The sequence below is a fragment of the Pimephales promelas genome, chromosome 22, assembly GCF_988280905.1.
Source record: "Pimephales promelas chromosome 22, fPimPro1.hap1.1, whole genome shotgun sequence".
Taxonomy (NCBI): domain Eukaryota; kingdom Metazoa; phylum Chordata; class Actinopteri; order Cypriniformes; family Leuciscidae; genus Pimephales; species Pimephales promelas.
In genome coordinates, this window is record NC_142790.1 from 8,542,836 (window position 1) to 8,559,203 (window position 16,368).

At 41.1% G+C, this 16,368-nt stretch overlaps 1 protein-coding gene and 1 pseudogene across 1 annotated transcript in view; one reads left to right on the plus strand and one right to left on the minus strand.

Moving 5' to 3' along the window:
- The first annotated feature begins 4,412 nt into the window (after positions 1–4,412).
- Positions 4,413–7,175, plus strand: LOC148969529 (uncharacterized; annotated as a pseudogene).
- A 6,857-nt stretch (positions 7,176–14,032) lies between these two features.
- lztfl1 (leucine zipper transcription factor-like 1) overlaps positions 14,033–16,368 on the minus strand; it is a 77,156-nt gene continuing 74,820 nt past the window's right edge. The window contains exons 9-10 of the mRNA XM_039691535.2: positions 15,203–15,306; positions 14,033–15,097 (exon numbers count right to left, since the gene is read on the minus strand). Of these exons, the coding sequence (XP_039547469.1) occupies positions 15,079–15,097; positions 15,203–15,306 (123 nt within the window). The 3' untranslated portion in view covers positions 14,033–15,078. The remainder of the gene's footprint in view (positions 15,098–15,202; positions 15,307–16,368) is intronic.

A 16,368-nucleotide genomic window follows, 5' to 3' on the forward strand; every position in this document is an offset into this window, starting at 1 on the left:
TTGGCTGTTAAAATTATAACATTTAATGCCACTTAAATAAACGAAATGACTCAAAAGAATCAGAGAGTCAGTAAAATGAACTTCCTATTTCCCAGTCATGACTTGAGAGAACAGGGCGCGCCAACGCTGCGGGGCGGCCGCAACTCAGGTAATAAATAACCTAGTTTGTGAATTGTTCATTCCCGGTTGGCACACATTTTGCAGCCCTTACAAAAGCACTGCTCCCTGTTTACAGTGGAAGTTTGATCATAGATTTGAGTTTGATGCATGATGCCTGTGGTTCACATAACATGTTTCGGCGCACAACATACGTCATCTTATAAACTTATCAATAAACAATAAACTTATCTGATTGGCTTACGGTAACCAATGATTTTAAACTTCAGACAAGCGCCCCCTTGCGAGAGAGAAAACACGTCTCATTCAAGACTCTGTCTACGAAGCAAAGTAAAGTAGTAGAGTCTGGTATTACCAGGCTAGACTTTATCACCAGTGATCACAAAAAATGTAAACACTTCTTCACAGTTGAATAGATTAACCTACGTATTACTGCAGATAAACATTAAACAAATCAAACACATAATACCTTGTTTCCGTTCCAACTAGGTGCTAAATTTTCCTTAATAACCTTTTATACAATTTCAGAGTGACGTGATTTTCCTCCTTACTTCCGTGCGTGCTTCTCACTAACTAGTCCCCCCTTTTAGACGCAAAATTAACGTTCCACTGTGGAGGCCAGAATAAAGAACTTTAATATTAACAGAGGAAACTAATAAAATAAAGCTCTAAAGTGTTTATTTACACTTTCCTTATAGTTAGTTACAGAGAGTAGGACATAGGGATGCTCACAAGCAATAAGCATGTCCCAGCCAGGTTCGTCACTTATTGGAGTCACCTGGAAATGTTTCCATTGTGGTCTGTGCTATTTGCAGCGCGTTTCTGTATTTGGTTGTGTTGTGAGCTTTTGCGGCGCATTTCTATTTTTCCCTTTTCTAATTATTTTTAATAATTCTTATTGATTCGGTACTACGACTTGTATCCTCACTGACGCTGATTGTGCGTGAGTCTCTGACTTTTCTGTCTCTTTCCATTGGTGCGGCATGCAACACGACATCACCAATTGCACTGCTGGATGTGTTTAAAGTCAAGTTGTTTGAGAGGGGCACCTTGGTGCAGATGAACAGAAGGGCCAGGGGCCACTGCTGTCAAGTGTTTGGGGACGACAGAAAGACCACAACGCTGGCTCCAACCAGAATGACCTCATTTCACCCCAGGCAAACTAGAATAAGGTAAAAACCCAGCCACTTAGTATAGGCCACAGAATTTAGATATTACCCCGGTCATTTAAGTGTTTGACCCCCTCTTTTCCAAGCCACAAACTGCAGGCTCTGGCCTCCTTATCCCTTGTACACTTCCTGTGTCACTATTTACGCCATTTCATTACAGAACTTTTAATTCTTATTGTTGCATGATAAATCAAACTTTGCTATCTTGCCATTTCTCTTTTCTGTTGTGATCTGTTCCTTTTAGTTCACCTAGAGACAGAACCTACCAGAGACACCAAGGAAAGCTAAATAAACGATTGACAACCAAGCCGTTAGCATGAACATGTGAGCCCCCTAAGCTACCGCCCTGTCAAAATCTTTATTTAGGCCCCATGCTGACCTACTCAAATAGTTCCCACCTAACGGTCTAACTGTCTGCATCAGATAACCGAAATTTTCATACACGGCATAGCCTGTATTCTAGCTCATTAACCGCAGAACGAACTTGCATTGGTCTCTTTGTGTGTGCTGTGTTCCTCTCGCCCACAGTGAGCCAGTGTGTTCCGGTCCTACAGTCCCACAACCTGCTGAGACAACCTCGAGACATGACTCAGAGCCCCTGAGCCAAGAGCAGCTGGACACCGACTTGGATAAGCTGATGGCTCACGAACCGAGCCAGAGCTACAACGACAAACACTGGGCCCGAATCGTTGGAAACCTCGCTCACAAGCTCATTGCACAAGCACGCCTCCACGAAAGGAGTCGCATGGTCCTAGTCAAGTCAAGTCACATTTATTTATATAGCGCTTTTCACAATACAGATTGTATCAAAGCAGCTTCACACTGATAACATGAAAGTAGCATAACACAGGATCAACAACATTGCTAAACACTAAATAATCCCAACTGAGCAAGCCCAAAGCAAGCCAAAACAAGCGCCCCGAGATAACAGCAGAAAGGCAGATGGGAAATAATTAGCATAGCTGATGTTCTTAATGATTTCCGTTATATGGGAGTCGGTGTTAGAAAACCACTATCTCACAAACTCTCCGTAACCTGAACTCTCCGCAACCCAACCATACGCGCCGACCCGTTTGTATGAAAGGCTGTCGAGCCCCACTGGTGCGTTAAGCAGTTTCAGTGGCAAACGGTTCCGTATGGCATAACAGAGCATGAATTAGCAATGCAAAAGATGCAAGCTGAGGTGGCCCAGATCCAGAGTCATCTAAATCAACTACTCCTCGAAACCGAGGAAGAGGATGACACAGACCCCGAGCTACAGAAGGAAGTGGAAAGACTTCAAACTGCCCTGTCTGATCTTCGTCTGCACACAGACTGAAAAGAGCAGACAGAGAAAGAAACCAGAGAGGAACTCAATGAGAAACTCCGACAAGGTGAAGCTCTCCTTGCAAGGGCAGAGACTGAACTTAAAGAAAGAGATTCTAAGGCCAAGGCCTGCGAAAAACACTTGCAAGTGGCCCAAGCTACAATCCACAAGCTCATCCAGCAGAGACATGATCTCGAACACAAACTTTACACTGTTCACAGAGAGCTGAAAACACTCCTATAGACTGCAGATTGACCGGGAAGGGGAAATACACACCACAAAGTTTCCCCTGACCAGCCGGTCCGCATCTTTCAGCCAGAACCCAAGAGCTGTAAAGGGGGGTTAAAGCCCACCTTTCACAACATCACCAGCCAGTCCACAAGAACCCCCGGCAACAACGAGGGGGGAAGAGCCCTTTCAGAGAACCCCTGCCACTAACCATGGCATGGCTTACCTGCAAGACATTGACTTTCACTTACAAACTGTTACCAACCTGACCGCGTGGGACAGATTGTCAGAGGTGGGTAGAGTATCCAAAAACTGTACTCAAGTAAAAGTACAAGTACTTATAGAAATATTTACTCAAAGTAAAAGTAATAATCTTAAAAGTTACTTGAGTGAGAGTAAAAAAGTATCCAATGAAAAAACTACTCAAGTTGTTAGTTACTAGTTACTTTGGATCACATTTTTTGTGAGATTGTGGTTTTTTAACATCTACTCTTGTGTAATGGAAATCATTATGAACATCAACTATGCTAATTATTTTCCATCTGCCTTATGGCGTTCGTCAGCCCCAGTTTTGTATCCAGCCTCTCACGGAGACTTCAGATGCCCCAACGCCTGTGAAGAGACGACTCAGCGCCTGTGAAGAGACGGCTCAGCGCCGACGATATGTTATGCCCTTAATATTACATGTTTAACTAAATTTATTTTTTCCATGTACTTTTCTGGAATGCACTTTCTGTAAAGCATGCTTTGAAACAATATGTATGTTGGCCAGAGGAGAACTGGCCCCAACTGAGCCTGGGTTCTCCCAAGATTTTTTCTCCATCCAATCACCTGATGGAGTTTTGGTTCCTTGCCACTGTTGCCTTGCTTTTGGCTTGCTTCGTTGGGGACATTTAATATTCAACAACATTATTGATCTGTGTTGTATTACTTTCATGTTATTACTGTGAAGCTGCTTTGATACAATCTGTATTGTAAAAAGCGCTATATAAATAAATGTGACTTGACTTGACTTGACTTCACTCGGAGACGATTTATTGCATGCAGGAAACTGAACAGATCATTCAAAATGATTTGCGAACCGATTTAGACGGATCTGCCCAGCTTGTTTGATGAAGTCTTTGAACAGAATCGACTCAAAAGAGTGATTCATATGTGAATTGAGCATCAGTCATGCCCAGAAAAAAGAGAGAGCGCGCACTTAGAATAAACTACGCTTTTTGCATTAAAATAGAGTAACGAGAGGAACGTCCCCCAACGTAACAAAGTAAAAGTACAGTTTTTTCGTAAGAAATGTACTTGAGTTAAAGTAAAATTACCCACAAATAAACCTACTCTTAAAAGTAATTTTTTTCCAAAAAAATACTCGTAAAAAGTAAATGTAACGAAGTAAATGTACTTTGTTACTACCCACCTCTGCAGATAGTACCTGATAAAGATTAGGTCCAGTCGTGATATGCACAACTTCCTAGATTGTCAAACAGACACTGTCAAAATGGACTATCAGCTGCAACAAGCTTTGATCTGTGAATTCTCTGATCCAGAATCAGACCAAGGATTTATCACCGCCATGGACCTCAAGCAAGGCCGACTTGAAACTCCACAGACCTACAACGGTCGACTCCGACAAGCCTACTTCGGAGGACGGAACCAGCAAGGTATGGAAGAAGAAGTTAATTTCAATGTTCCTGCGAAATCTGCATCCCACAGTGAGTCATCACATAGGCATCCTGGCCTGCCCACGTAGCATGTCTACCCAAGAACTACGAGACTAGGCCCACAAAGCTTACGCCAAGCAAAAGACTGTGTCTAAAAGACACACCTAACCTGTCTCTAAGCACTACTTAGAGCTGCCTCTAGAGGGCTCCCCACAACACCACAAACACTTTTACAGAGAGTTAAGATCGTTCCAGGCCAGCAGCGGGCAGCACAAACGTGATGGTGCTCATCTAAAGCATCAGAGCAAGCGCTCTGAAAGATTCTGGAAGCCAGCCGGCAACCCAAAACGAGCCGACCCCCATCACCAAGAACCCCAAGCCCAGAAAACCGGCCATGGAACCCCTCTCAACATGCCACTGACAAGCCCAAGTCTGATCCCACATCAGACAAAACCTATATGCCCCATCAGAGATGGCACGGATCCTGAAGGTGCTGAAACAGGCACCCAGAACACTGCTCGTCAGCATCACACCACCAGGCTGCCTTTCACATCACAGAGTGACAGCCATCACAGCCGACAGCTGCACAGCCTGAGCATGACAGCACAGTTTCCCACAACTGGGATCAAAGTCCCAAAACACCAGGAAACGCTGATTCAACTATCTGCCTCCACAGCGAACCACTCAAGACCGGCCCTAACCACCCATCGATCACCACACCAGCCCATCACCAAGACTTCTGGATAACCTGATCAAAAAGGGGGTGGCCTGTAAACTCTACCTAGCAATCACTGTGGACAATGATTTGAGCTTTGAAGCCCTGCTAAACAATGGCTCAGCATCACGCTAAGGTCAGCTCAACTCTTTGAAAGACTCAGTGCTAAAGCTAAGAGCCAAAATAGAACTTTTATGTCTCAAACATGCAAGCACAATATCCGGCTCAAACAGGTAGCTCCCATTCACCTAACAACTGGTCCAATGAGTCTGGTCAACCTGATGTACATCTCACAACTGAACACTTACCCACTTCTGATTGGCTAAGATCTGCTAAATTGCTTTGAGCCATTACTAAACTGCAAACAACTGCAAGTTTGAGCTCAAGTTCAAGAACCCCTCCCCCTCCAGTCACACAGGTCACCAGAACCAGACTGGCAGGTCACAGAGGTCATGAGAACTCCCGCAGAATCAGACTGTCACGGGAACTCCCACAGCAAGCAATGAAGATACAGACTCAGTACCAAATGGTTTGACTTCACTACCTTGCACCTTCCAGCTTACCAAAGACTGTGACAAGCCAAAGAACACCATGAGAAACCACCTCTTATACCCCTCCAACCACCCACACAAGCTGTCTACACCCACTGATCACCGGTGCCCCAGAAACCTGTAGTTCACCAAGCACACTGCGTGAACGGCTCAACACTCAGAGTTATGCATCTAGTGACATCACTGCGCCAAGACTTGTGGTGCCACAGTGCAAAAGAGGGGTCATGCTAGTGTATGCTCATGACGCACCATGTGCTGCACACCGCAGCACCACAACACCGAAGCAAGTGGCATACCGGCATCCTCGAAGCGAAAAGAATGTCCTAGTCAACCAAGGACAACACTCGATGAGATCTTTCCTCCCTTTCTCTCTCCCCTTTGTTTTTTCCAGGATGCTGCTATGGTTCGTCTTCCTGTGCCTCCAGCCAACTAGAGAACAGCCGCAGTTGGTCATCTCACCAGGGCCGGCATCAGGCAGCGTCCCGAAGGAACAACTGGGACTCCTGATCACCAACTGCAGGACCCACACCCAGTGTATGTTCGACTCGACGCTGAGGCCGATGTCGAACACATGCTCAAACAACTTGTGAAAAGGACTGTCACACAAGCGGAACCGCCGCTCCAAACGGTTCCTGGGAGCTAGGTGGACACAACCGCTGCTGCCGTCAGAACTCTGTCCAGTGGCGACGCAGTGAACCCAGCCACCGTGAGACGACCATCAACAAGTAACTGAAGGGAACTGTGTTAATTCTCAACACCCACAGCGTTCTGCTGAACCAGACAGTGAGACAGCTCCATGAGACAGCTGTTTACTGTCTCCCAGAATGACTTTGCTCAAACTCAGCTGGTCTGCAGCCTCAGACCCAAGACACATGCTGCCCTGCTGAGACCAACCCTGAATCAAATCCCGTCCTTTTTCAAGAAACACAATTTCACCCTAACTCCAGAACTGTAATTGTGGACTACAAAAAGGGGGATCCCAGCTAGTTGACATTGCTTCTATCGACACAGCCCTCCAAACTTTGTCTCAACTGCCCATCTTAACTACCTCACCTGTTGTCTAATCCTGGACTACAGCTGATTAAGCGCTGGGTACCTCTACGGTAATCAACTACACCCTGACACTGGGCTTGGCCTTCATCCTGTACAGGAGGCTCAACGAGATACAAACATCTTCAGCCAAGCTCACAAAACACTCAGAAAGAGGGTGCCATGCCAGAGGCCGCTTGAACCTCACGAAGCTGAGCACTCAGCACTAATAGCCACCTGCTACCAGACCATCATGATTCACCTGTCATCCGACCATGGTGACGATTGTCGTCCGATGATGTCCACACAGGGACTTCATCGGAGGAAGGGGGGCCTGTATAGAATCTTTAAAGGATGCTGGCGCTCCTCCGCTTGCTCTCTTCTTCCTGTCCTCGGACCTCCTGCTTCATGATGTAACTTTCCTCTCCGTGTTTGTTCGTTATCCCCATGTAACCTTAGTAATTGTATACTTAGTCTGCCTTTATTAAATTCATTTATATTCATTGACTGATTCATGTCTCTTGCTCATATACCGGTCACTAAAATGTACGATCTTGGCTACGAAGCTTTAAAAGTATAAAAGTACTTTAACTAACGTTAGCAGGCTATCTTTGTGAAAACAGGAAGGTTAGTTCATGGCCATAAATTCCCTTTCCTGTCTCTGAAATTATTTCTGTATGAGAATCGATAATGATTGCATGATTGGGCGTCGGAGTAAACATATGATAGACAAGAATTGACATTAATATTTAATTATAATCCGTTCTGATTAAATATTGATATACAATTGAGCTAATGTTTACCTCTCTGCAAAACGTGCATGCAATTAATTACAATCAATTTGTGGTTGATTGCTGAGGTACACATGCATGCAGATGCAGGTAGCATTTCATCCCTTCTCGGGAGATTTAATAACATGTAAGGCTGATCTGGCCCAAACCTGTATGAATATTTATTAATTATCAATTATTAATTGTTATATACAAATTCCCCATATCGATCAGGTGAGAATTTTTACACTAAACAAACTCAAAAAATAAAAGTACTGCTTGGTACCCAACCAAAGAGATTTAGCTCCACAATTTAGAAAATGTACTTAGTTCGTTCAAGTTATAGAGGAGAGATAATAATAATAATAATAATAATAATAATAATAAATACACCCTGCTGACTAAACAACTAAATAAAATTCTACCACACTATACATAAAAAACACTTTCTAATCGCATAAGTAATGAAAGTGTCCTGAAACACAAGAGTTGTTTTGGGTGATTAAAAAATCCCCTAGAGTTCCCGTGGTCTTTTGGCACAGTCCAGAGAACTGTATCGCACAAGATCAGCAATAATGGTCAGAATTCGTGAGCACTTCAAAAAATACCCTGAAATATTACCCTATTATTTTACATTATTGTTTTTTTTTTTTTTTTTTGGAATTTGCCTACTTCAAAATCTAGTGTTACTAAGGAAATCAAATTGAGAAGCACAGCAGCAATAAACCACTTCCTGTTTCTTGTGTGCACTCTGTGCTGAGATTTGTTTCTCAAATTAATGTATTGATAAGGCATATGCTCGGAATTTTTAAATTTGGTATTGAGTAATACCATTAGTGTGTTTAGTTTGAAAAAAATGAAAAGGTTAAGACGCCAAAATAGCTTTCTCGTATGTGTATGTCAAGTTTCAGGCTCTGGCCCAGTGGCTTCACAGAATCAAGCAGCATTAAAGTTTCAAGCATCAAGCAGCATTGAAGTTTCCATATCTGTTTTTATAAAGACACTTTTAATATAAGACTATATTTACATTAGTTTCATGCTCAAAAAATAAACTCAAACTGCATATTGATAATTTTGATCAAATCTGATTCTATTTGATTTACATGTTAATGATTAAATTCAAATTAAATGAGTTTTATTAATAATAAAAGGAGTGAGTCATCTCCAGTCTGCTGTAGGGTTATTTAGGCATTTTACTTGACTTCCTGGGGCCTCTAAATTTGATCACAGTTTTACAAAGTACCATCTCTGTTTAAAGCTGGTCCACACTAAAAAATTTTTAAAATCTATCAGATTTTCAAAATGTGAGAGACCACAAACATTACTATAAAAAAAATCCTTAACAGCTATGTTACTATAGTGTATGGTGTTCTGTCTTGGTTGCAATGCGACACTCACTATAAGAATTTTGAACTATTAGATTCCTTTCACAAAAAACCAGATCCTTGACGGTGAACACGGGAAATCCGGCAAAATCTCAAAGTCACGTTTGTACACAAGATCGTTATTGAAATACACCTCTGGTGCAACTCAGACAGAACCCAGGACACATCACTGATGATGTGTCTGAGTTGCACCAGAGGTGTATTTCAATAACGATCTTGTGTACAAACGTGACTAAAGTAAACAAACATGGCGGACGACGGGCAAGAAGAAATGGCAATAATAGAGTTTGGACTGATTTGTTTTGAAAATTCGAGAGCTACTAATGTCAGTCAATTCATCCGGCTCCTAGGAAAATGTCCCACCACTGGATCAGATTTTTTTCTAAACCACACTTTCTACATTGATGATCAACTATTCACCTGCTAATTGTATTGTTTTATAGGGGAACCTTTACCATTTATATCGCTGCTGCTTGCTTGCAAGGTTTTGACAATGCCTTTGCATGCTGGTAAGATCACAGTCCTCAGCAAGCGATTGTGTGGAGTTTTTTTGACTTGGCTACTATTTCAACCACAAGATAGATAGCTTTCAGTGCTTTTTCTGACTCTTTTGCACTTCATGACCCTGGTTGGGAAACACTGACATAGACTTTGAGTGAAGTCACACAGCTGCAGTCTAATCATTCTTGTAAAAATGTTAATATGGCTGACGTGGGACAATTTACCCGGTCATCATTTTGTGCTGCACACCAGTTCATAAACTCTCTCCATTTATGAGCATATAAACACCTAGAAAAAGAAGTCCATTCCTATGCACAGTATTCAATGTGATGAGTTTTTTTTTATATTGGCAGGCTCTGCTGACCGACCATACATGAAATTTCCATAGCTCTGGGCTGGACTGCCATATTAAGCCTGCGCTTGGGAACATTCACGGCTCAGATAGAGAGAAGACATTGATTGGCTTTTGCAGCCGTCATAATCCTGCCGATTAATAAATGCCACTCCACTAGCTGTCCACCCTGTCCATTTTCTAAGAACATGGCAGTGATGCACTTGGGGAGGAAGTATTCTAATGCCAAATTAACTACTTTCAGTTCTCGCAGTTTATGTGTCACACTTTTTTCTGTATCCATCCAGGCACAAAAAGCCGATCTGTCCAGCCTGTGTTCAACGCCTCCATTGCAACAGCATCCTCCTGTCAACTTGCCCCATCATTACGCCTGAATTGTACAGCGTCTAACCATACCAGGGGGCTAGAGCACAAACATTAACGTGTATCTAATGATGCACAGATATCATTGATAAACCCTTTTCATTTTATGGAGTCAGATGAAACAAGTTAATACATAAGATTAAATGTGTTGCATTTAATTAAAAATCATTTTGCCTTGGGAAAGACGGAACACGCTTGAAACCTTCACCACGAATCGAACTCCGCCGTTGGATCGATTTCGTGCCGACTTTACACAGTATAAAATCAAACTTGTAGTAAGAGTGTTGAAGGGCTTAGTAATGATGAATAACTATTGTACCCTTTTGACTTTGTTCCTCTTGACATTGTGTCAGTATCTAATGCATTAGGGAAACTTCTTTGTCCGAGAAATATTGTGTAGCTGTGAATTATTCCAATGATGTGAGTGCAGTAAGGACTCTAAGGATTCAATCCCAATCCGTGTTCGCAACAGTAACTAAGGGGGGCGAGGCTTACGATAGGTCAATTTGAGGCAGGCCTTCATGTTATAGGGCCAATTCACACTGTACCAACAGAAGGCAATGGACACTTTGTCAGGTTTTGTCGGATCAGTGCATAACCCCTGCCAGTGTCTGTTGGTGTTTGTTGGAGCTTGTTCTCACTGATTGAATATGCTGAATTGGATTTAGAATGTCTGATAAGTGATGTGATGTAATCTGGTGACTGTCGGCATTGTTCTGTGTCTGTCGGTGCAGTATGAATTGGCCTTTATAAGGAGACACAGAATAGTCATTGCCTCAGAATCTTTCTCCTTCAGAAAGCTGAACTGTCTTCAAGAAGCCTTCTACAGCTTGCTGTTGATATATGCTTGCCAGTGGATAGTGGCCGAATTGTTGCTCCCCTGGAGATATCCAATGAGTTTGACAATTTTTCTTTCAATGATTTTATCTGAGAAGCAGTGCTGTAATGTAATCTGCATGTCGGTTTCAGACTGTCTCTCACGTTCTCATGTTGGGCAACAGAGCCGATTGTCTTTTGTCATTTTGCAAATGAAGAATTGCAATTGATATTGATAATCTATGTTTAGTTCAACTGAGTCTTTTTCTTCTTTCTTTAATTGCTAAAAAGCTTAATCTTAATCTTTAAAGGCTAATGGCCTTGTATACAATGGCAAGTTACTCAATAGAAATTGCTTTGATGTCACAGTGTATCACTCACTGACACAGAAAAATAAGCTTCAAGCAGCAAACTGCTCTATTCTCAGAACAAAGTACTTCAACCTCTGTCCAAGCACGGATATACATGGCAGGCTCCGCCAGGCATCTTAGACGTAAAATGATATGCTTGTAGCTCAAACAGTAGAGTGTTGACACGTGCAACGCCAAAGTCATGGGTTCCATTCCCAAGGAAAGCAAGAACTGATAAGATTAAGAATATAAAAATGTGTACCTTGAAATGCAATTTAAGTCGCTTTAGATAAATGTAAATTTAAAACAGGCAGTATTTGCAGTTTATTCACAGACTGTCCCGTTTCAATGCAGTCATTATGTCTGTTGTATTAGCTCAGAACATGAGCAGAGATTCACACACTTCTCACAAATGGATAATAGAGGTAGTGCCTTTAAGATCTGCGCTGCTAAATTGCACGTTCAGCTAGGTCCGGTACCTAGTAATAGGTATGACAAGGGACCTGATTTCAACTCTGCCATCCCATTATATGACATTACCTGGATGATTGGCTGGTCATAAACCCATTCCAAGAGTGTGTTACACAGCCACAAATTCAAACTACTCAAGCACCTCAGGTGTTTAGGGCTTGTAATCAATACACAAAAAATAGCTTTGCAAGCTGCATACCATCACAGACCAGGGTGAGCTATAATAATGATAAACCCTGGTTCACAGCTAAACTCAGACGGCTGCGGTTGGACAAGGAGGAGGCATTCAGGAGCGGAGGCAAAATACAGCTTTGGTAAGGCAGTGAAGGAAGCTAAGGACTGGGTGGAGAGAAATTAAAACAACAGTTCTCGGCCAACGACTCTGCTCCGGTTTGGAAGGGCCATCAACAGATCACCTGCTATAAACCTAAAGCACCCCAATCCACTAACGACCTGCGACTTGCTAATGACCTTAATGCTAAAGACACAAGGGTAGTCCTGACAACATACCTTTTTCGGGGTGTGTTCAGCCCCCCATCATTGGGCCCCATTTACAATCACACATCTCAATTAACACCACCCCTGCCAACACAATGCCACTTTGAATCCTAGAAGGGGATGTCAATAGTCTATTCAAGGGACCATCATCCCAGTCCCCAAAAAGTCTAAGATAACTGGGCTAAATTATTATAGACCCGTCACCCTGACTTCGGTGGTTATGAAATCATTTGAGCACCTTGTGCTGTCCCACCTCAAGTCCATCGCTGACCCACTACTAGACTCACTGCAGTTTGCCTACAGAGCCAACAGGTCTGTAGATGACATGGTCAACATGGCTCTCCACTTCATCCTCCAACATCTTGACTCCCCTGGAACCTATGCCAGAATATTGTCAAGCTTTCCCAACTGGGAGTGCCCGAGTCCACATGCAGGTGGATCACAGACTTCTTGTCCAACAGGAGGCAGCATCTCTGATGGAGACGAGTCCGCCTCCATGGAGGAGATTGATCATCTGGTGTCCTGGTTCAGTCTGAACAACTATAGCAGACTTTAGGAGAAGGCCAGCATCTCTTTGTCCCATCCTCCTGGGGGGCTCCCCAGTCAACTCTTTGGAGTCCTTTCGCTTCCTGGGCATCACCATCTCCCAGGACCTCAATTGGTAGCTGAACATCACCACTTTCACTTCTTGTGGCAGCTTAAAAACCTGCCAAAGACTATGCTGGTGCTTTTCTACACTGCCATCAAGTCCATCCTGACTTCGCCACATCACCGTCTGGTGATGCTCTGCATCATCCGCTCTGCAGAGTGGGTCATTGGCTGCAATCTGTCATCTGTGCTCTACACAACTCCAGGTTGATCCAGGCTGATCCCTCTGACCCTGGAAATGGAATATTCAGAACTCTCCCCTCTAGCAGAAGGTTGAGGTCTATCAGGACCAAAAACTCAAGACAAAAGAACAGCTTCTTTCCAACAGCTGTAGGCCTCAGGACCATGACATGACCCTGGAACCAAACAGACTATAGCCTGCTCCCTGCACTCACTCACTAGATAACAGCACTTTACATATATTTATTTGTTACATTTCTTTAGTAATTTGTATTAGGTATTGTTCATATTGTTTATGACTTGCGTACAAATCGTTGCACTAATGGGCCAGAACAAATTCCTTGTTTGTTGTAAACTTTCTGCTCTCTGAAGAGTGTATTGCATCCCACTAAGAGCATCTCATTCCTGGGAAAAGAACTAAACTCAGCCCATGTTCCACGGTATGTGTGACAGATTGGTAAGGCATGTCAAAGTGACCCACAGCTGTGTCCTGAATTAATGATGCATGTTTAAATAAATGTAATAAATATGAAATAATGCATGTGATGAGTGGTGATGGCACAGTGGATAAGACACAAGACTGTGGTGTGAGAGACCCGGGTTCGAATCCACTGTGAGACGACAATGAGTCCCTGAGCAAGACACTTAACCCCTAGTTGCTCCAGAGGCATGTGACCTCTGACATATATAGCAATTGTAAGTCGCTTTGGATAAAAGCGTCAGCTAAAATTAATTTAAAAAAAATGAATAAATTAGTGTTTCTTCACCTGAATATGCCATATAAATATCCCCTTATTTAAATTAAAAGTGATAGTGAAATTCACTGAAACTGTTTATTCAGATAATTACAACTAGTAACTGCCAAGTCTAGAAACAACTGCTAAAGTAGTAACTGATGATAAATAATAATAAATCAGACCAAAAATGCTGCAAAAGCAAACTTTATGAGCTCAAGTGAACCATTACATTTCACACTATTACATCACTAGAAATGTTAATATCACTTCTAAATCGCGGTTACAGTGATCCTTACTGATGGAAAGGGAAAGGACATAGGTCTTACAAAAATATACTGTGGATAGCATATAAATATACAATGAATGTGCAATACAGGACATATTTAAAAGCACTGGTGCCTCTAGTGAAGTAAAGACTGCATTCAGCTTCTAATTGGCCTGTAGTGTTAATATGTAGATACATTTTACTGGTCTCTGAGTTTACAAAATATCTTAAAAGATTCCAAGTAATTTGAGGAGTAAGTGTCAAAACAAAGTATGTGGACTAGTAACAATTCTTAATTATAAACACAATTTCATCAAAAGTGTTACCAATATTTCCTACAAGATGTTACAATCTACAAACTTTTGTATAGGTTATGTCCTTGTGGTAGCAGAAAAATGTTCTAGTAGACTAATTTATTCATAAAAAAAAAAGAAAAAAAAAGAAAAGAATTCACATCTATATACTTATTTGAAAATAAAGTATGTTGGATCTAAAAACAAGAATTTGACAGCAGAGTCAAGCTGTATTCATTTTGGAAAGATGAGAACAAAGCCTTGGACATTACGTTTCCTCTTTAGCAACGTGAACCCACAATCTTCTGTGCAAAAACATCAAAGTACTTGCAAAAAGCACCTCTCGGGTAGCTAGCCGTAGACAATGAAGAATACAGAGAGAACTGGTGAAAAATAACTAAGCAATTTTTGTGTCACGTCTGAATGCAATTTCTAAACTATTGCAAAGCATTAAATTGTACAACAAGCTGTAGCTAAGTAGTAGACCATCTCACCAATGAGGAATTACATAAGGCATAGAGCTGTGTAAGAATCTCAGCTCATTTTTGTTGATCATACTTTGGTCCTTTGCCTTTTTGAAATGTATACCTTTTTTAGACAAAAATGGCCACTTCCTTTAATATGCATTAAAAGTCCTTCTGTTGACCTCCTCATATGTGTCCTGTGGGTTAAATGTTCACTCATCTGATTCATACCTGTGAAGGGAATATAATGCAACAAATTAAAAAAATATTGGATTTAAAACAAATGAGTTTTATGACATATCAGTGGTGGTCATAACATCCGAAGTGAAATTATACCTTTGTAGTCTCTTTCTCAGATCTTTAATATGTTCATTCTTTTTAGTGAGAATCTCCTTCATGTTGCGGTATGCAGCCGTCTGCTGGAATTTCTTTTCCAGGTCCTTAATTTTTAAATAAATACAAAATTAATTATCAAACGCATAAAGCTTCACTGATTTGCGAACCTATGAACCACCGATTTACCATACCTTCAAAGTTCTTGAATATTCAAGTTCTAGGTTCTAGTAGATTTATTTATTCATAAAAAATAGAAAACAATGGAAGAAAAAAAAACGAACAGCTTTATACTTATTTGAAAATAAAGTATGTGTTTATTGTAAGTTATATAAAAAATAGAAATATTAAACAATAATGTGTAAATATGTATAATAATTATAATAATATATAATTACATTTATATATGGGTTCCTGCACACTTTTTAAAGTAAAATTTAAGGCTTTTTAAGACCTGAAGAAATCAAAATTAATACCATACATTGGGGTGTGCGATATTGACAAAAATATATCTCGATATTTTCAACGTTTTGTTGATAAACACAAAACAAAAACACAATCAGTAAAATATCAACTAATTATTATCAACAATAATTAGTTTATATTTTACTGATTGTGTTTTGTGCTGGTGCCATGGCTGGTTTAGGCCTGTTGTTGACAGCAGACTCGCGGAGATATTTATATTTTTCATATTCTATGCAGTGGGCAGTTCACAGCAGTGACAGAAATTATTAATTAATGTGCAATATTTGCCACCTTAAATTGATTTCCAGGGAGTTTTCACCTATTTATGGAGATTTTTTTTAGAGTTTAGAGTCTTATTTAGAGTTATGCATCACGTGCATCACATATATACAGTAATTATACTTATTTATACAATAATATTTAATTACACAATAATTACAGTACCACTGTTAGCAGTCAAATTAAATCATTCAATCAAAAATCCATCTTTGCAGTGCAGAGGTGACGCAGAAGCAGCATTAGAAGTGGCATTAATATATACACTCCATTTACAATTGCATAAATCAAGCTATAAGGTTTTTTTTTAAATCAATATTCAATATTTAAATGTGAAATGATTTCTAATTTTAACGTCTTACTTTTAATATGAAACTAAAACCGCCAGTAGGCGGCGGTAAATCGCTGTCTTAATAAGCGAGTTGAGG